General features: G+C 44.3%; 1 protein-coding gene across 2 annotated transcripts in view; it reads right to left on the reverse strand.

Moving 5' to 3' along the window:
* The window catches only part of RCAN2 (regulator of calcineurin 2), a 255499-nt gene that overhangs the window by 67098 nt on the left and 167360 nt on the right, over positions 1–21041 (reverse strand). For both annotated transcript variants that reach the window (XM_082249910.1, XM_082249911.1), the window contains one exon: positions 1048–1221. In XM_082249910.1, coding sequence (XP_082106036.1) covers positions 1048–1221 — 174 coding nt within the window. The remainder of the gene's footprint in view (positions 1–1047; positions 1222–21041) is intronic.

Here is a 21041-nt window from a genome sequence, read left to right on the forward strand (position 1 = left end):
ACTCCATCTTTGGATTATAACTGTCAATTTATCATCCATTCTGGGACTTTAATGTTTGGACTATTTTTATTTTTTATTTTATATTTATTGAATTTGCACATAGGTTTTTTTGACACAGGTTGATGTCTCAGTTTTCACAGTTTTTACTTTTCACGATTTATTATTAGCGCTACACTATTGTGTTTATATGTTGATTTTTGGATTTCTATAGGTCCAGTGTTTAGCAGCTTTTGTATTGTCATTTTTGCACATTTACATTTAGCGCAGGTTTCCCTTGTTTTCTTATTGGTTCAATACTGTGTTATAAATGGAAAACACATTGAAATAAAGTTCAAAAAAGTGCTAAAGTGAAAAAAATAGAATGTGTGTTTAAATATATGTCGAATCTTGAGTTAAAATCAACAATAAAAAAACAGTATAGTGAAAAATATAGATTTAAATGCACAGCCCCAGGATAGGATCAGCAATAAAAAACTTATTGGTGAAATGGACACTCACCGGAAAAGCTGGCTGTCATTACTGCAGCAAACACGCACTCAGTGTAGATCCACCATCTGTTGCGGGGAAGGCTGTTCTGCAACTCATTGGGAGCCAGATGAAGTCTCCATAGTGTAGTATTTATTGGATTTGTATGTTAAAAGCCAAAATAAAATGAATCATAAAACCAAATGACAATGGGTGCCACTACTGACACGGTATCAGACAGCGGCCTGACGACTCAGCACTAGTGTCTCCTCCCCGACGTGTTTCGTTCAAATTCCTCTGTAGCTGAGAGTCTGAGCCAGGTGCCAGTCCAGGCATATGGGCGGAACCCAACCATATCGTCTCGATCCTTCCCGAGCCTGGACTGGCTCAGTGATGTCAGCTGACAGCAGGCTTTAGCCTCCTGTCAGCTGAAAATGGGTCACAGAGTGCAGAATGATCTGTACTTCTGTGACCCACAGGGGAAGTACAGCCAAACGAGCTTTGGCTGTACTTCTTCTCAAATCATGGTACACATGTATATGTATTTATGAATATAGTTTTTGAAATAAAAAAATTTCACACCTGTGCAAAATATAGTTTTAGTTTCTTCCCTCTGAACTGTGTTTCGTGGAGCTCTATCCTAGCTTGTGCTGCTGCCTTGGGGTTACTGAAGTTTATCCGAACTCGTCTGAAGCTCTTGAATAGCTGTAAGGTGACGCAATCATCATACGCTTGGAAAAGGGCTTCGAATTTTTCCTAGAAAAACAAAAGACAGATCCTTAGCAAAAAGCCAGTTGAAGATATTGTAATATATTGTCCTTATACTATATATTATACAATGAACACGCCTTAGGGGCTCCGGTGGTATGTAACAATGTTGCAACTGTTGACCATGCGCTTCTGTGTTCTTACACATGGACGTTAGTACGCATTTTATAAGCCTAGCAAAAATTTCCAGACACTTTCCCATGTCTGGGGAGCTGTAGATCCTGACATACAAGTGAATGGCTAGATCTGGCAAACAGCAAAATACATACACAAGAGTTATTTTACCTGCCAAAAGGATTTGTAATTCTGTCTATCCAGTCCTGAGATTTACACATCTCTGCCACACCGAGCAGGCCAGGAGACCTGATTTTCACTGCTTCATAAAAGACACATTTACAGGTCTTGTCCCTTCCCCAGCCTGTGAGTGGACAGTGAAAGGAGAAGCAGCAGACTGATGTGCTCATCTCTCAACCACTCTGCTTTCTCCTTCTTTAACCACTTGCCAACCAAGCCTTTTCTGGCACTTTTTGTTTACAAGTTTAACACCTTCCCGTCTGGCTAATAGTAGAATGACAGCCAGACCGGGGCTCCATAGTCCTGACTGGAGGTCATTTGACGTCCTTCAAAACAAGACGCGGTAGTATCCAATCACAGCTGATCACAGTGTAAATAGGAAGTGCCGGGTACTGGCATTCCTCTACTCGCGCTGACAGGGTGTGAGTAGAGGAGAAATGATAAGCAGCTCTCCTGACAGGGGGGTCTGCACTGATAATGTTGATTTTTCATTGATTATCACTGCAGCCCCGTCAGCAATACCTACCAGTGCCCCCCCAGTGATGCCCACTTGTTCCCACCAGTGATGCCCACCTGTGTTCACCAGTAATGCCCTCCAGTAATGCCAACCAGTGCACATCATTGATGCCAATCAGTGCCGCCTTTCAGTGCCCATTTGGAAAAAATACACTTTAATGAATTTTAATGCAGAAAACACAATATATAACCCAATTTTTTGGTATAAATTAGAAGAGGATGTTACGCCAAGTAAATAGATACCTAACATGTCATGCTTTAAAATTGCGCTCACTCATGGAATGGCAACAAACTACGATACCTAAAAATCTCCATAGGCGATGCTTTAAACATTTTTACAGGTTACCAGTATAGAGTTACAGAGGAGTTCCAGTGATAGAATTATTGCTCCTAACGTTTGCAGCAATATCTCACATACGTGGTGTGAACACCGTTTACATATGCCTGCGCGACTTACCTACTCGCTACTGCTCACGAACATGGAGGGATGGGGGCGTTACATTTTTTTTTTTTCTTATTTGATTTATTTCTTATTTTTACACTGTCCCTTTAATTTTTTTTTTATTACTTTTATTTCTATTACAAGGAATGTAAATATCCCTTTTAATAGAAATAAGGGATGACAGGTTCTCTTTTTATGGAGAGCTCTAGGGTCAATAAGACCCCAACCTCTCCTCTACCCTTAAGAGAAAATGATCTAAAAAAAAATGTTGATCTTTTGCTTAAAAAAAAAAAAAAAAAATGTTTACTTACACCCTAGACCGGAAGTGGCCTCAAGACTGGTGACCACCTTGCTTTGTACACCGATGCGCAGTCATGTTGGAACAGGAAGGGGCCACCCCCAAACTGTTCCCACAAAGTTGGGAGCATGAAATTGCTCAAAGTGTCTTGGTATGCTGATGCCTTAAGAGTTCCCTTCACTGGAACTAAAGGGCCAAGCCCAACCCCTGAAAAACAACCCCACACCACAATCCCCCCTCCACCTAATGATTTGGACCAGTGCACAAAGCAAGGTCTATAAAGACATGGAAGAGCGAGATTGGGGTGGAGGAACTTGATTGGCCTGCACAGAGTCCTGACCTCAACCCGATAGAACACTTTTGGGATGAATTGTTGAGGCACAGACTGCGAGTCAGGCCTTCTCGTCCAACATCAGTGCCTAACATCACAAATGTTCTTCTGGAAGAATGGTCAAACATTCCCATAGACACACTCCTAAACCTTCTGGACAGCCTTCCTAGAAGAGTTGAAGCTGTTATAGCTGCAAAGGGGGGGCCAACTCAATATTGAACCCTATGGACTAAGACTGGGATGCCATTAAAGTTCATAGGCGTGTAAAGGCAGGCATCAGTGTTTACGTATTGCATTCAGCACGTGGATAAGCATGTTCTGCGCTGCAACACACCTGATTGGCTCCTTTTACTGCTTTTCCTGCTACCAGACTAAGAGGCAGTTGCAATTCAAAATGACCTTTTATTGCAATAAAATAATACATGTCTGGGCTATTATATTTTTATTATATAATTGAGACTGAGTGCTGGTTCACACATGTCAAGCATCGCATGTGATTCGCAGCGCACTGCTCTGCAAATCACATGCCATGTCTGTGCGATGCGAATTCAGCCATACAGATTGTATGGCTGTATTTGCATCGCATTCTGAGCAAAGTCGCACAGGACCCTTTTTTTGGTCCGCGCCAGAATCGGATTGCATGGGTGTTCACACCTATGCGATCCGATTAATGTCCAAACTGACAGTTTGCACTGCGATATACAAACTGATCTGGGGGGTGTCGATAGCTTTGTATTGACACCCCCAGAGATTCGTATATGGCAGTGTGAACTTCCTGCGAGTCGAGTGCGATGCTGGAACCCGCAGTGGATTCGCAGGGTTACCGCATGGCATATGTGTGAACCAGCACTAACTATTAGCAAGAAAGCTCTCCTGCAGATGTATAGAAAGTAAATGGGCTTATCCAAAACAACTGTGCTAAGAAATCATTAATAGCATCAGTTATAAAAGGGAGTATTTCACAAACAAACAATGTGAAATAATTAGGCCCCTTTCACATTTGTGCGACTTTAGAGCCGGTTCACACTGAGGCGATCCCACTTCGGGGGGCGACCTGTGAAGTCGCGTGCACCGCTGTGCACCGCGACTTCGGCGCGACTTGCAGGGACTTCCCATAATGGAAGTCTATGCAAGTCGCTCCCAGGTCGCCCCAAAGTAGTACAGGACCCTTTTTCTAAGTCGGAGCGACTTGTGTCGCTCCTATTAGAACGGGTCCTGTACTACTCAATGGCGAGCGACCAACCGACCGCGACTTGTCAGGCTGACAAGTCGCCTGACAAGTCGTGCTAGTCTGAATTGGGTCTAAAAGTCACGCGATTTTACCGCGATTTTGTTGTAGCGATGTTATCGGGATTTTGACAAGGCTAAAAGCAATGCCTATGTCTTTGGACCTCAAAACACATTAAAATGGTGCCAAAGTAGTGCAGGGACTACTTTGAAGTCGGTGCGACTTCAAGTTGCACAGATATGAACGGTACTCATTGGAAATAATGGAGAACAACTTGTCATGCGATTTTGCAGTCCCAAATCGTAGGACAAGTCGCACAAATGTGAAAGAGGCCTTAAATCAAAAGTCCATGTATAAAGAAATAGATGAAAAAAGTCCCATGCACAAGATGGTGTGATCAGGTGTAGATTCCCAACAACCAATCAGAGGTGATTCTTCCTGTATAAAATTGTGAACCTATTTAGATACACCGTGCTCCACTGCACATAAAAGAGGATCTGCCTCTTACCAGATGGATTGACCTTTGCAGGTCTAATGCCCCGTACACACGTACCGATCGTCGGCCGAACGATCGGACGTCTTTTGTCCAAGGTCTGTCGTGTCTGTTGAAAACTGCAAAAGACTGCACACGAATATTGTTGGCCATTGATGACGTCATCTGTGACGTAAGGGGGCGGGGCCTCCCGATGACGTCATCATGGTCACGCCCTAATGGCTATATAACAAGCTGCAGAGACCGGAGATCTTCATAATCAAGGAGACGTCGTCGGAGGAGGACCGGAGGAAGAAGAGCCGACAGCCGACAGCCGACAGCAAAAGAGCAGAAGACCCCGGAGAGGAGAAGAAAAGAAGAGAGGACAGCAGAAGAGGGACAGCAGAAGAGGGACAGCAAAAGAGCAGAAGACCCCAGAGTAGAGAAGAAAAGAAGATAGGACAGCAGAAGAGGGGACAGCAAAAGAGCAGAAGACCCCAGAGAGGAGAAGACCCCGGAGAGGAGAAGAAAAGAAGAGCCGGATGAAGATTTTTAATAAAACTTTCCAAAACGTCTCCTGTCGTTATTTCCATACACTGCCTTTTATGTGGTGAATGAGTAGGGGTACAGTGTACCCCATACCCATTCACATAGGGAGGGGGTCCGGCATCTGGGGGGCCCCCTTGTTAAAAGGGGCTTCCAGATTCTGATGAGCCCCCTGCCCGCAGACCCCCACAACCACCGGCCAGGGTTGTGGGGATGAGGCCCTTGTCCTCATCAACATGGGGGCAAGGTGCTTTGAGGTGGGGGGTGCAGAGCTCCCCCTGCCCCAAAGCACCAACACCCCCCCCATGTTGAGGGCATGTGGCCTGGTGTGGTCCAGGGGGGGTGGGGCCGCTCGCTCGTCCCCTCCCCTTTCCTGGCCTGCCGGGCTGCATGCTCGGATAAGGGTCTGGTATGGATTTTGGGGGGGACCCCACGCCGTTTTTTTGGCATGGGGCTACCCTCAAATTCCATGCCGGACCCGAAGGGCCTGGTTTGGAACCTGGGGGGGAACCCCACGCAATTTTTTTCCCATTTTTGGGTGGAGTTCCCCCTCAAGATTCTCACAGTGCAGGTCGCGCCGCAAGTCGGATCCGACTTGCGGTGCGACTTCCATTCAAATCAATAGGCTCCCATAGGGAACCATTGATTTTGAATGGAGGCAGAAAAACGCTGCTAAAAGCAACGTGGCCAAACGTGCAATAACGCAAATGGAAAAAGCTACTGAAAGCACGTTTAACAGCTGCTTTTTCCCGGCGTCAGAAATAGCTTTGCAGGACGTTTTTTCTAACGTCCCATGTACATGGAGCCTAAGACAGGCGCTTATAATTTTGGTATAACACAGATAATAAAGATAATAAAAGTAAAGTAGGCTGAGTCCAACCAGAGAGAAGTAGAAAATAAAGAGAGGGGAGGAAAGAAAAAAGGAAGGGGGGTGTTAAGTGAAATAAATAGTTATCTTTCATCCATTCTGTTATCTATCCTGAGGGGTCAGGCTGTAAAAAATAGTTTTAATTGTATTCTGTAGAACTGCTCTGACACTGCTTTGCTGAAAAAATGCATTAAAAATGCACATGCGTTTTTTCATGCCCTTTTGATGCATTTCCAATACGTTTTCTGGGTGCCTGTTACCCAACAAGCACCTGAGAAACTTGAACATTTGACTTAAAAAAAACACACCAAAAACACAATACAGGTTCGTCATGCATTTTTGCCACGTTTTCTATCCATTTTAGTGGTTTTGAAAACCACACCAAAAATGCTACAGGCAGGAATTAAAAAAAAAAATAAATAAATGGACTCCCAGTGCAGTGGTGTGAAAAGTCCCATAGGATTTAAAGTGGTTGTAAGCCCTTACATGTATCCAGTGAAGGGACTATCTTCAGGTGATACACAGAGCTGAAACAAATCATCCTACATAAGTTGTACCTGTTTATCTGCAGTATTCTCCTCTCTACATCCGTTCAAAATTCCCGATTTTATAAAGCATATCTGAAATGGCAAAAAAAAAAAAAAAAAAAAAAGGGGGGGACGGAGAGCTGAAAAGAGCTCAGTGAGGAGAGCTCTGACAGCTGATTGGAGGAAAGGGACACACCTCCCTTTCACACAGCATAGAGCAAGAAAGCGGAGGCTGTCAATCAGCTGGAGATCCCTCCCTGGCCGTAACCTTTTTTCTCTTGGTGTCAGGAAAGCTTGTCAGTAGTGACTCATGCTCATAGCAAAGGAACGGGGCATCAGACAAAATTGACACTCAGTGCTACTAACTGAGACAAGCATGCACTATACAGAGAAATGCTATGTTCATATTTCATGTCTGAAACCACTTTAACCCCTTCCCGTCTGCTCTATAGCCGAATGACAGCTATAGCACGGGCTTAGTTTGCCAGGAGGGTGTCTATTGATCCTTCAGACTCAGCTGATCACAGATCGGGGTAAAGGGCCAATCACAGCGGCCTTTTACCACACAGTTGATCACGGAGGTAAACACAAGCCAGTTATCGGCTTTTCTTTCCTCACGCTGACAGCATGAGGAAAGAAGAAGAGAGCCAAAAACCGGCTTATGGTAAAGTCAAATCGGCACTGATAATCAGGGCACTGACTATCAGTGTCCTGATTATCAGTACAGTCTCAATAGTGCCTACCACTACTGCCTATCAATGCCCACCAGTGCTGCCAATTAGTGCCTATCAGTGCCTCCTATTAGTGCTGCCTATGAGTGCCGCTTACCAGTGCCTATCAGTGCTGCCGATCAGTGCCCATAAGTGCTGCCTATCAGGGCTCTTCAGTGCCGCCTTTCAGAGCCCATCAGTACCGCCTATCAGTGCAGTCTTATCAGTGCCCCTCATCAGTGCCCATCAGTGAAACCTAATAGTGCTGGCTATCAGTGCCTCCTCGTTAGTTCCCACTAATGCCGCCTCATCAGTGCCACCTATCATTCCCCATCAGTGCTGCCTATCAGTGTCATCTATCAGTTCCCTTCAGTGCCAGCTATCAGACCCCATCAGTGCCACCTATCAGTGCCCATCAGTGCCCATCAGTGCTGCATATTAGCACAGACTTATCAGTGCCTCCTCATCAGTGCCCATCAGCGCCACCTATCAGTGCCCATTAGTGTCGCCTCATCAGTGCCCAGCAGTTCCGCCTCATCAGTGCAGCCTTATCAGTGCACATCAGTGAAGGGGAAAAATTACCTGTTTGATAAATTTTATATCAAACTATGAAAAATATATTATTTTTCCCCCAAAAATTTTCAGTCTTTTTTCATTTGTTTACCAAAAAAATAAAAAACACAGTGGTGATTAACCACTTGAAGACCAGGCCTTTTTTTGACATTTGTTACTTACAAGGTAAATCAGTATTTTTTGCTAGAAAATTACTCAGAACCCCCAAACCTTATATAATTTTTGTAGCAGAGACCCTAGAGAATAAAATGGCAGTCGTTGTAATATTTTATGTCACACTGGATTTGCGCAACGATCTTTCAAATGCAATTTTTTTTTTTAAAATACACTTTAATGAATTAAAAAACAAAACAGTAAAGTTAGCCCAATTATTTTGTATAATGTGAAAGATGATGTTAAATCGATACCTAACATGTCATGCTTTAAAATTGCACATGCTTGTGAAATGGCGACAAACTACGGTACTTAAAAATCTCCTTAGGCAATATTTAAACATTTTTACAGGTTACCAGTTTAGAGTTACAGAGGAGGATTTGCACTAGAATTATTGCGTGAGCTCTAACGATCACGGTGATACCTCACAGTGTTTAAACACTGTTTACATTTTCTGTTGCGACTTTCATATGCGTTCGCTTCTGCGCGTGAGTACGGAGGAATGGGCGCTTTACATTTTTTTTTTCCTGTTTATTTTACTTTTTATTTTTACAATGTCCCTTTAATTTTAATTTTTTATTTTTTCATCACTTTTATTGCTGTCACGAGCAATGTAAACATCCCTTGTGACAGTAATAGGCAGTGACAGGTACTCTTTATGGCGGGATCAGGGGTCTATAAGACCCCAGACCTCTCCTCTGCACTTGAAAGTATTCAAAATGCCAAGATCAGATTTTTTTTTATTTTTTTTGAAAACCGACAATTTTCGTTGATTTTCAAGAATAAGAACAAAGGAAAAAAAGTACAATTAGATTGTCATAAGCCACAAAAGGTGTCAACTTACAGGACATACAACAATGAGGACCAGTTATCCTGAGGAAAAAACATGTATCACTCATCAATATCAAGCATAATGAATGTTGCTCAAGACTGCTATAAATCAACCAAGTTCCGGCTACACTGCTCCATGTAGCCCTTCAGCAGTTTGCGATCAGCATTTTTAAATACTTTCAAATTTTTAAAACTGGCCCCTTTAAGACTCCAGTAAACTGGAAGTGATGTCGCTTCTTGGTTTCTACATCCGAGACCCGATCAAAGCCGATTGCAGCTTTGTTCGGGTCTCTGGCCAGCCGACATGGCTCGGGGTTCCCGGTGGGACAGGAGAGCCCGGGCAAGCGGTGGAAGGGGGCGGGAGATGTTCCCTTTCACTGCTTGTAATAACAACCGAGCGGCTGCTTAGCCACATGGGTTATCACAAGAATGCCAACCTACGGCTCTAAAAAACGGTACCAGGTTGATACCTGCAGCTGCAGGTATTACTCCGGCACAACCACTTAAAGCAAAATGGTGTACAGGTACGTGATTTTGCGTCAAAAAAGAAAGCTCTATTTTTGTGGGAAAAAAATGATAAAATTCTCATATGGGTACAGGGTTGCACAACCCGCAAACTGTAATTCAAAGTGCGACAGCCCTGAAAGCTGAAAATTGGCCTGGGCAGGAAGGGGGTAAAAGTGCCCAGTAGACAAGTGGTTAAAGGGAAACATTTTTCTTGGGTTTTTAGCAAGGTAAAAAACACAGCAAAAACTCATCAGTATAAAAGGGCTCAAAGAGTTGGGCAACGCTGGATCACTTGATCTATAATTGTAGCCATTTAGTTGGATCCTAAAGCTGTATTTATAGAACCTATACAGCAGGGATCCTCAAACTACGGCCTTCCTGTTGTTGCGGAACTACAAATCCCATGAGGCATTGTAAAACTCTGACATTCAGAGACCTGACTAGGCATGATGGGAATTGTAGTTCTAGTTCCTGAACAACTGGAGGGCCATAGTTTGAAGACCCCTGATATACAGTATTTTCCCCTGTCTGTCCAACAAGTCATTGGCCATGGCAGTTTCTATCCACCAACAGTTTTATTTTCTCCTTGCCATGATCCTATTTCCTGACTGCTTTCCAATATGTAATACTATCCACAACACACAACCTCATTTTTTTTTTCTAATTGCAACCTGTTATAAGCTTCAATAAAAAAAAAAATAATAATAATAAAAAGTCCAGAGTGATCGTTTTCACCATTGCGAGAAATGGCGGCATAGGTATTTCTTTCTATCAAAGGTTCTCTTTAAACTGAAAGAAGAGCAAAGCTGTAATCTTCAAATCACATATTCCAGACAATGAAGCACTCAGGAACCAAGAATCACGGTGCGACTGTCTGCTCGGTTCAATCAACACTTACCTAGTGATGTCAGCTTCCATATAAATGAGAAAAAAGGGAAACAAAAAAAAATCTTTAGCAAGAACACAATGTTCCCAGAATTTCACATGCAGAGTCAAGTAATGGCACCTCGAGAGTTCTCACACTACTATTGCTTAAGACGCATACAATCCAGACAGTCTGTGCTGGAGTCCACCATATCTCCAAGGGGGTGTACACTTCAAGCAGCAACGGTCACACAAACCTTTACTTGTATAGCATAGCTAAACCATAAAACAAATATATAATGTGCATGTGGACTGGGGTGTTGCTTTAGTGTGTTGGGGTGCCATTTACATTGAATGGCATCGCAACGTGCTGACACGTGTTACCATAATGTACTGCAATGTCAATCATTTTTTTGGTATGAACATACAACCAGGGAGTGTGGTAACCCAGCTTCTCACGCCCACATATAATGGGAGTGCCCACATATCCGTCCTTTTTGGCAAGAGGTGCTTTATCGTACAGGTTTGATCCAGGGCTGTAGAAGTCCTCCTGACCCTTGGACCATATTTTTGCACTGTACAGCCAAACCAACTGGCCAATATATAAGGTCCCTTACCACTTATCTCCTGAATGCAGAAAAAATTTCTTAGGCCCCTTTCACGTGGGCGGACCAATCTGCTGAAATCTGATCCGATCCTATCTGCTAAAGACAGATGGATGTGGATCTGTTCCCCAACTGTCTGGCGGATCAAATTGGATGGCAGTCAGATGAAATTTACATCCAACTGCCCAGAGCGTGCTGTGTCTGTGTCTGTTCTGCATAAGCCCCGGTTCACACTTCTGCGAGTGCCGGGTTCGCATGTCATGTCGGAGCGCACTGCTCCGACATTACATGCGATCAGCTGTGCGGTGCGAGTTTAGCCATACAGTTTGTATGGCTAAATTCGCATCGCACCTGGAGCAAACACGCACAGGAGGCATTTTTGCAGCCGCATCAGGATCGGATCGCACAGCGGTTCACACTTGTGCGATGCGCTCCTGTGCGAACTGCACGATCGCACTGCGATATGCGATCAAACTGGGGGTGTCGTTAACATTACATTGACACCCCCAGCGTATCGCATATGGCAGTGTGAACTGCCAGGGGTGCGTGTGCGATGCGGGAACAGGCTGCGAATTCGCAGCCTTCCCGCATCGCATAAGGCTCGGTTCACATATATGCGATGCGGGAAGGCTGCGAATTCGCAGCCTGTTCCCGCATCGCACACGCACCCCCGGCAGTTCACACTGCCATATGCGATACGCTGGGGGTGTCATCTTAACGACACCCCCAGTTTGATCGCATATCGCAGTGCGATCGTGCAGCTCGCACAGGATCGGATCGCACAAGTGTGAACGGCTGTGCGATCCGATCCTGATGCGGCTAGAAAAAAGGGTCCTGTGCGTGTTTGGTGCGGCTGCGGTGCGAATTTAGCCATACAAACTGTATGGCTAAACTCGCACCGCACAGCCGATCGCATGTAGCCCCGGTTCACACTTGTGCGTGTGCGGGGTTCGCATGTAATGTCGGAGCGCACTGCTCCGACATTACATGCGATCGGCTGTGCGGTGCGAGTCTAGCCATACAGTTTGTATGGCTAAATTCGCACCGCAGCCGCACCAAACATGCACAGGGACCCTTTTTTCTAGCCGCATCAGGATCGGATCGCACAGCGGTTCACACTTGTGCGATCCGATCCTGTGCGAACTGCACGATCGCACTGCGATATGCGATCAAACTGGGGGTGTCGTTAAGATTACATTGACACCCCCAGCGTATCGCATATGGCAGTGTGAACTGCCGGGGGTGCGTGTGCGATGCGGGATCAGGCTGCGAATTCGCAGCCTTCCCGCACTCGCATAAGTGTGAACCAGCCCGTAATGTCGGAGCAGTGCGCTCCGATATTACATGCGAACCCCGCACACGCACAAGTGTGAACCGGGGCTTAATGTGAACCGAGCCTAAGGGGAGCGGACAGAAACCAGCCATCTGCCTGCTCAACGGAGGTCAGCGGACAGATTCCCTGCTGAGCTGGTAGAGTTCACCCCATGTGAAAGGAGCCTTATGTCCACTCTTTGGGGACAAGCCTTGGTACCATCCCTGGCTCAATGGTTATGTAGAGCAGATGATGTCTGTCTTTTGGAAGAACTAACTCATAATGTGAAGAGGACTGTAGCTTGGCACTCTTAAATATGGGCCTGTTAGTTCGAGTTTAAGAGTTCTACTGTCTACAAAGACATTCTGTCTGACTCTCTCACATTGCAGCATCATAATGGTCATATGCCACTTACCATTCTTGTGTCCTTTTGGTGATAATGCCCGTGCCATCTGTAATCAGTACCCCTCTCCTCCCCCCTTCCCAACCTCTCTTTTCTACTTTACCTGCTTTCCCTTTCCTACTTATGTTTTCCATCCCTCTCCAATCATTTGTTTTTTTTTTTTGTATAACTTTGATTATGCTAACAAAATAATAATCACCCAAAACCATTCTGCTACCTACTAGTTACTGATCCTTCCAACTTGCTAGATCATGGTCCTCAGGTTCACCACATCTCAAAATGTTTCTTCTTGTAAAGATTTCTGGTTCATATTTCACTGAGTCCTGTTAAGCACTGTTAATGCTTTGTAAATCTTTGTTTAGCCCTCGTTCACACCAGTGCGATTTGTCAGTTCCAAATTGCATGACAAGTCGCACCCCATTGCCGGTAATGGAACCGTTCAAATTGCCGCGACTCATGTAGCAGCGACTTTGAAAAAGGTTCCTGCACTTCTTTTTCCGATTTCATTGTGACTCGTATAGACTTCTGTTAAATGAAGTCGCAAGCCGCAATGACATCAAAGGTACAAATTGCACTAACCTGTGGCTGTGAAATCACGCTGAAGTAGCGTGATTTCAAAGCCGCGCTGGTGTGAACCAGGGCTTATTCTTTAATAAACAGATATTAAACAAAAATAAAATTGCACAAGCGGCACGTAACAAACAGACAAATCAATATGATCCATTACACAGCGAGAAGTCGAGTAACACCAAATAAATGTAAAAATGTTTTCCAAAAGCATACGGGTACTCGTTATTATCAACCAATAAAGTGTCAGGCGGTAATCTTGGCGTTAAGTATATTTTATATATGTAACCAAAAACAGTGTAAGAAGAGTGATAATTAAGAAGAATAAACATGTTTATTTAAAATTCTTCTGCATGCAATAGATCATGATCACAGGTTGGAGAATTACCTACTGCGTGGCACCGGAAGTGCAGGTGGTCCAGTGTACATTTAATCTATTTTTTTGTTTCCAATAATTTTTATTGTATTTTTTTTTTTTAACAAAAAGTGCAAAAGACACACAAAAAAAAAACAAAAAAACACAACAAAAACCAAAGTATAAAAAATTAAGATGTGAACACAGTTGCACACTGGTACAGCTTCTTAACACATAGAAAACAGCCTCCAAGCATATAATAAACAGATTTTCCACCAATTTGTAGGTATAACAACCAACCAAGGCCCCTTTCACACATACGGTGCGTTCAGTTCATCAGTTCAGTCACGTCAAAATGTATCAGTTTTCCATCTGTTTTTCATCCATTTTTCATCCGTTTTTTCATCCGTTTTTCGTCCGTTTTTATTCCTTTTTTCATCTGTTTTTTTTACATCCACTACCAATGCAAAAACGGATGAAAAACGGACCATTTGTCCGTTTACATCCGTTTTTCATCTGATCCATTTTTTTTTGGACAGATAAAAAATAGGGCATTCATCCGTTCAAAAAAACGGACATTGATGGAAGCGGATGAAAACGGATGTTAGTGGATGATGATCCATTGTCATCCATTTTTACATAGAGATGCATTGATGTCTGTTTTTCATCTGTCAACGGATGGATGAAAAACGGACAAACGGACCGTATGTGTGAAAGGGGCCTAACTATTACCAGGAGTCCCACTAACTTCTAGGACTCAGGATAACCACTCTAGATAATTACTCAAAGCTAGTAACATAAGAGTATGTGAAATCTGTGAGATAAGCAAGGACATCAGCAATTGTGGTTAGACTATACACACCAAAAGTTGCTTGTGACACAAAGGGGCGGGGTCTCCCGATGACGTTATCTGGCGGCCACGCCCCTAATGGCTATATAATAAGCTGCAGAGAGCAGAGACTGGCATAATCGCCGGAGACTTCGTCGGAGGAGGACCGGAGGAAGAAGAAGAGCCGACAGCAAAAGAGCAGAAGACCGGAGAGGAGAAGACAAGAAGAGAGGACAGCAGAAGGGCGGACAGCAAAAGAGCAGAAGACCCCGGAGAGGAGCGGACAGCAGAAGACCCCCGGAGAGGAGAAGAGCCGGATGAAGATTTTTAATAAACTTTCCAAAACGTCTCCTGTCGTTATTTCCATACACTGCCTTTTATGTGGTGAATGAGTAGGGGTACAGTGTACCCCATACCCATTCACATAGGGAGGGGGTCCGGGATCTGGGGGGCCCCCTTGTTAAAGGGGGCTTCCAGATTCCGATGAGCCCCCTGCCCGCAGACCCCCACAACCACCGGCCAGGGTTGTGGGGATGAGGCCCTTGTCCTCATCAACATGGGGGCAAGGTGCTTTGAGGTGGGGGGTGCAGAGCACCCCCTGCCCCAAAGCACCCACACCCTCCCCATGTTGAGGGCGTGTGGCCTGGTATGATCCAGGGGGGGTGGGGCCGCTCGCTCGTCCCCTCCCCTTTCCTGGTATGCCGGGCTGCATGCTTGGATAAGGGTCTGGTGTGGATTTTGGGGGGGACCCCACGTCGTTTTTTCGGCGTGGGGCTACCCTCAAATTCCATACCAGACCCGAAGGGCCTGGTTTGGAACCTGGGGGGGAACCCCACGCCGTTTTTTTCCCCATTTTGGCGTGGAGTTCCCCCTCAAGATTCTCACAGCGCAAGTCGCGCCGCAAGTCGGATCACCCTGATCCGACCTGCGGTGCGACTTCCATTCAAAACAATAGGCTCCCATAGGGAACCATTGATTTTGAATGGAAGAAAAAAAACGTATAACGTGGCTTAACGCACGTTAAGCCACGTTATTCAGCCTTTAGCAGCGTCAGACGTTTTTACAGCTTGACGCTGCAGCTCCAGAACGCACAGTTCCTGGGTTTTTTTTGGAGCTGTAAAACGCCTATGCCACTTGGAGCTCCTAAAAGCTCTATGTGTGCATGAGGCCATAGAATAACATGGATGGGCGTTCTGCAGCTGCAAAAAAAAACGTCTGACGCTCCTAACAGCAGCTCCAAAAACGTCCAGTGTGCATGAGGCCTAAGGGCTGTGCATGAGGCCGTAGGCCGGCGGATGACAGTTCCGTCTCTGCTTGCAGAGCGGAGAGGGAGGTGTCACAGCGCCTGCTGCTCTCTATGGGGGATCGGATGAGAGCGGACCGCTTGTCCGCTCTCATCAGATCCGCTCCGCTCCGATTACTGAACGGATGGAAAAATAGGGTTTTTCACGCACAGGATCGGATGCGGATGGCAGCGGGTGTCAGCGGAGGTGTCTCCGCTGACACCCGCTGCCCCATAGAGCTGCATGGAGGATCCGATCAGATCCGCCTAAAAAACTGACAGGCGGATCTGATCGGATCGCCCCTGTGAAAGAGCCCTAAGTCTCCCAGTAACTATAAACAAAATGATTACATTGTATCTTTTCCTTCCCTCTGCCAGGGAGAAAGGAAGTTTAACCTCTTAGGCTCCGTTCACATCTAGGCGTTTTTGGGGAGTTTTTCTGCTCTAGGATCAGCTCTCAAAATGCCCAACAAGACAAATCCTATTCATTTCAATGGCCCCTGTTCACATCTGAGTGTTTTGACGCTGTTTACAAAACGCCCAACGCTCAAAAAAGTAATTGAACAGACAAGGAGTCACTGCTCAAGGTGGTGTGATTGCCTGATGACTCACACAGGTGCATGCCCCGGCTCGCCTCTGTGAAAACTTGATAAAAGAAAAGGAATTGGCAGCACTCCAGGTTGAGTCAAAATCCAGGTTTATTGACTGGACATCCAAATATGACAATCGTGACAAGGTAGACGTGTTTCACACACTGACTGTGTGCTTAATCTGGTAATGATTAAGCACACAGTCAGTGTGTGAAACGCGTCTACCTTGTCACGATTGTCATATTTGGATGTCCAGTCAATAAACCTGGATTTTGACTCAACCTGGAGTGCTGCCAATTCCTTTTCTTTGCTCAAAAAAGTACATGAGCTTCTTTTTGGGCAGATTACAGGCGTTTTCCATTGGTATCTATTCAATCAAAAAACGCCTGCACAAAAAACGCCTGTAAATCGCGGTAAAAATCGTGGTAAAATCGCGGTAAAAATCGCGGTAAAATCGCGGTAAAAAATGCGCGAAAAACGCTACGCTCAGGTGTGAATGTAGCCTTAAAGACAAGACCTTTTTCTGACACTTGTTGTTTGCAAGGTAAAATCATTTTTTTTTGCTAGAAAAGTACTTAGAACCCCCAAACATTTTATATATTTTTTTAGCAGAGACCCTACAGAATAAAATGGCGATTGTTGTAATATTTTATGTCACAATGTATTTGCGCAGCAGTCTTTCAAACGCAATTAATAGACTTTAATGAATAAAAAAAAAAAAAACGTAACAGTAAAGTTATCCCAGTTTTTTTTTGTTACACAGAGAATCGTGATCTTTATTCCAAGCTAAAAAATCGTGATTCTCATTTTGGCCAGAATCGTGCAGCTCTACCTGACGGTACCAAAGTCTGCAAAACCATCGAAAGCAGAGAGTGTTCCAGCAACCCTGCTGCCCCCCTGCACTGGTACTGAGCGTACTGGGTCCTGCAGGACATGGACATTGCAGGATAGTGCTCGAAATCCCTGGACTGTCCCACAAAATCCGGGACACTTGGCAACTATTCTACAGTAGAATGCAAGACAGCTGGGCTATAGAGCACGACAAAGCACAGGCTACATTTTATGTTTAAAACAAAGGTTTTTTTAGTCCCTTGTACTGCATTTTGAATGGCCCGCCTTAACGCAATGCAAGTTAACATTTGTGCTGCAACACACCGCAATAGAACGTACAAGTATGAGAGGGGATGCAGAATTTCAAGTCTGACCAGAATATACATCTTTGAGCATTAGAAGAGCTTTTAGCATCTGATCTTCAGGTTGCATGCAGGATAATGAGAGGTCAGCCTTATCTAGAGTGGAATCTGACTGATCCTTCTTCAGTATGCAGAATATATCACACACACACAGACACTGCAGATCCGAGAGATGATATTAAATCATTATCCACTGAGAAGTGCCAAAACAACAACTTGACATTTGAAATCTCAATGAGAACCTCTATATCTTCGGTGTTCTTCCACTTCTCGCCAAATACGCAGGAAGAAGCAGCAAGGTCAGAATTTCTCCTACACCATCCATATTAAAACATTTCGTAAGCAGCTGAACAATAAATTGAACATCACAAAACCCATTTCAGGCTGCCCACTCCATTCCTACCAACCTCACATAACGCCAGTACGGCCCCCTTATCTCTCTAATTTCCCAGTGCTGCCATGGTAACATGCCTACAACATGGGAGCACAACTCCGGATGTGTAAAGCTTAAAGTAGAACTAAAAGGCAAACATTTTTGGGGGGGATAGACTGGTAAGGGGTTAGAACCTCTTTTTTTAGTTTTATTACTGTCTGTGTCCCCGTTATGGAGATTCACCTTTTCTAATAGTTTTCACAAGAAATGAAATTGAGGGTGAATCCAAACTTTTCACCAGAACAGGAATAGAGGGGACATCTTCCAAAGATCACACTTGTTTCCATGATATATGTTTAGGAAGGAGGTTTCCTGCTCATCAGAAAGATCTCTCACTTCCTGTTGCGCCTACAGAAGAGGAATTTCCCTAACTTCTAGTGTGTACCCGGCTTTACACTGGTCCAGTTTGGACCAATGTAACTGTGTATATACACCATACCTAACCGATGCCCCAGGAAGCTGGAAATCACTGGAAATGTAGTCACCTCTACTCCAATGATCTCCACTAGCTTCCAGGTCCTGCACCAAGCGGCTGTCCTGCTGCAATATAAACACACAAGGTTGGCCGATCGACATGGGTGCCATCCAGATATCGCTTTATATTCTCACATTGAATGCAAATTATTCCCTGATTGCATGAGGGGGGGAGGTGGGCCTGTGACGTGGGCCTTGCTCTCCACCTTGTGCAATCAGAGGACGCTTTACATTCATTCAGCAAAGCATTCTCTGAATAGCAAAATTATCAAAAAGCAGAACTAAATCACAGTATAAATTATCATCAATGTATGAATAATTCAATGTATATAAATATTATCTCACAAGTAAATGTGAAAAAACAAATATGATACAAAAAAAAAAAAACCTTTAATACCTATATTAACCACCTATTTTGCGATTCGGCACTGTGTTATTTTAACAGACAATTTGCGCAGTCATGCGGCACTGTACCCAAACAAAATTTACGTCCTTTTTCCCCCACAAATATAGCTTTCTTTTGGTGGTATTTGATCACCTGTACGATTTTTCTTTTTTGCGCTATCAACGAAAAAAGAGTGACAATTTTGAAAAAAAAAAAAACAATATTTTTTACATTCTGCTATATAACATACCCAAAAAAAATGTAAAAGTCAAAATAGTTTAAAGCGGTAGTATCCCGCTTTTTTTAACTTTTACCTACAGGTAAGCCTATAGTAAGGCTTACCTGTAGGTACAATTAATATCTCCTAAACCGGCACGGATTAGGAGATATTTGCAGTGCATGCAGCCGCTCACGAGAGCGGCGCATGCGCTCTGAAGGTCCGGCGGACCCTTGCCGGGAGCTTGCCGGAAAATCACTCCCGCGCGCATGCGCGGGAGTGACGTCACAGCGGCTCCGGCCAATCACAGCGCCGTAGTCGCCTAACCCAGAAGAGATGCTGCGATGCATACTAGCTCATTATGCCTTTGTCTTGCAGGTTTTTTTTTTTTTTTTTTGGGTTTACAACCGCTTTAACATTTTAGGCCAATTTGTTTTCTGCTACATATTTTTGGTAAAAAAAAATAGCAATAAGCGTATTTTGCTTGGATTACGCGAAAGTTATTGCGTCTACTGCTTGCGGTGCACGCTCGCCCCCTAGCCTCCTGAGAGCGAAAAAAAAGTGGAAAAAAAACTTTTATAAAGAAGTGAAAAACCATATAGAATCAAACTAAGGTCATTTTATACTGTATAACAATGGTCTCCAAACTAGGGCCTGGGGGCCGGAAGCAGCCCTGTGCTTGCCTTTATCTGGCCCTTGAGACACTATTTCTCCCACTGAAATGAGACACTAATCTGACAACAGACATCAACAATAGAGGACCATTTCTCCCAATGATACTAACGATGGGGCTCTATTCTTCCTCCTAATACCAAATGTGGCAATGTTTACTCCCACCGATGCCAGGAAAATGTACACACCCACTGGCCACAGTTTTGCCCCCCTAAAGTTTGAAGGACAATAAACTGGCCGTCTGTTTTTAAAGTATTTAGTTTCACAAATGTCCTCACACTCCAACTTCCCATGAAAAAGAATGTGCATCCATCACCAAGTGACACTGTTTTAGGGAGCCTCTTACCAGATGATATGAACCACTGGGATACAAATTGTCAAAAGTGTTTACATATTTATGTCTTCTAACCACTATCCTCCAGATGCAAAACACGTCTTCCATCGGGATTTCTCCACTGTCAGTAGAGATTTGCCACAAGATATAATCAGTGCATACCCATAAGGGTAATATGTATAAAACTAATTTATTATTAATTAGTAATTGCTAAAAAGTGCCACCAAATATCACATGGGCAGCAAGCACAAAATCCAAAACTGCTATAGTAGCTTCCAAACCATACCAGACTCCAGTCGGCGGGCGTGCGTGCGTGATGACGTCACATTGTAGCCACGCCCAGCGTGTTTAGTCAGAGAGATGATGTAGTTTTGGGGCCGGCTTTATAATTTTTGATTCTCTGAATAGCGCCCGTGTTGACTGACCTGTCCACTCCATGATTGGGCTTCCTACTGAGGACTACAATCATGGGGCGCAACACGTCTAGGAGAGAGCAGATGAGCCCGTGATGTCTCACCGCTCTCCTGCCTTGGTTAGGTGGTGAGTCGGCTGATGATAGTATCGTTTACCACTCTGATATTTTGTTACTTGTAGGTGTATTCTTTTGTGGGGGAACAATACATTTGTGTAACAGAGTACACTATGTTTGTGCCTTTATGTTTTCTATGAACCGTATATGTGGAATGTATGATTGTACTGGAGAGCAGAGGAGGTGGCCGCCCCAAGCAAACTGAGGAGGTGTTCTCTGAGGATTTACTGCACTGGGGAATATAGAGAAAATGTGTGTCTCTTATTTAATTAAGGTGAGCAGAGTTTTTCACCTGGTGATGGATATGCACAGAAGTGTGAGGGTGTTGGGTGTTTTTCTCATCATTTTTATTAACACTGGACTTCTTTACTTTATATGTTTCTATTATTGGAACTTTTTTGTTATTGAACTTTTGATTTTTTATATATGATTATATCGTCGCTGTTTGTAATGGGATTATTAATACAT

The sequence above is a fragment of the Pelophylax lessonae genome (assembly GCF_965119305.1).
Source record: "Pelophylax lessonae genome assembly, chromosome: 3".
Taxonomy (NCBI): Eukaryota; Metazoa; Chordata; class Amphibia; order Anura; family Ranidae; genus Pelophylax; species Pelophylax lessonae.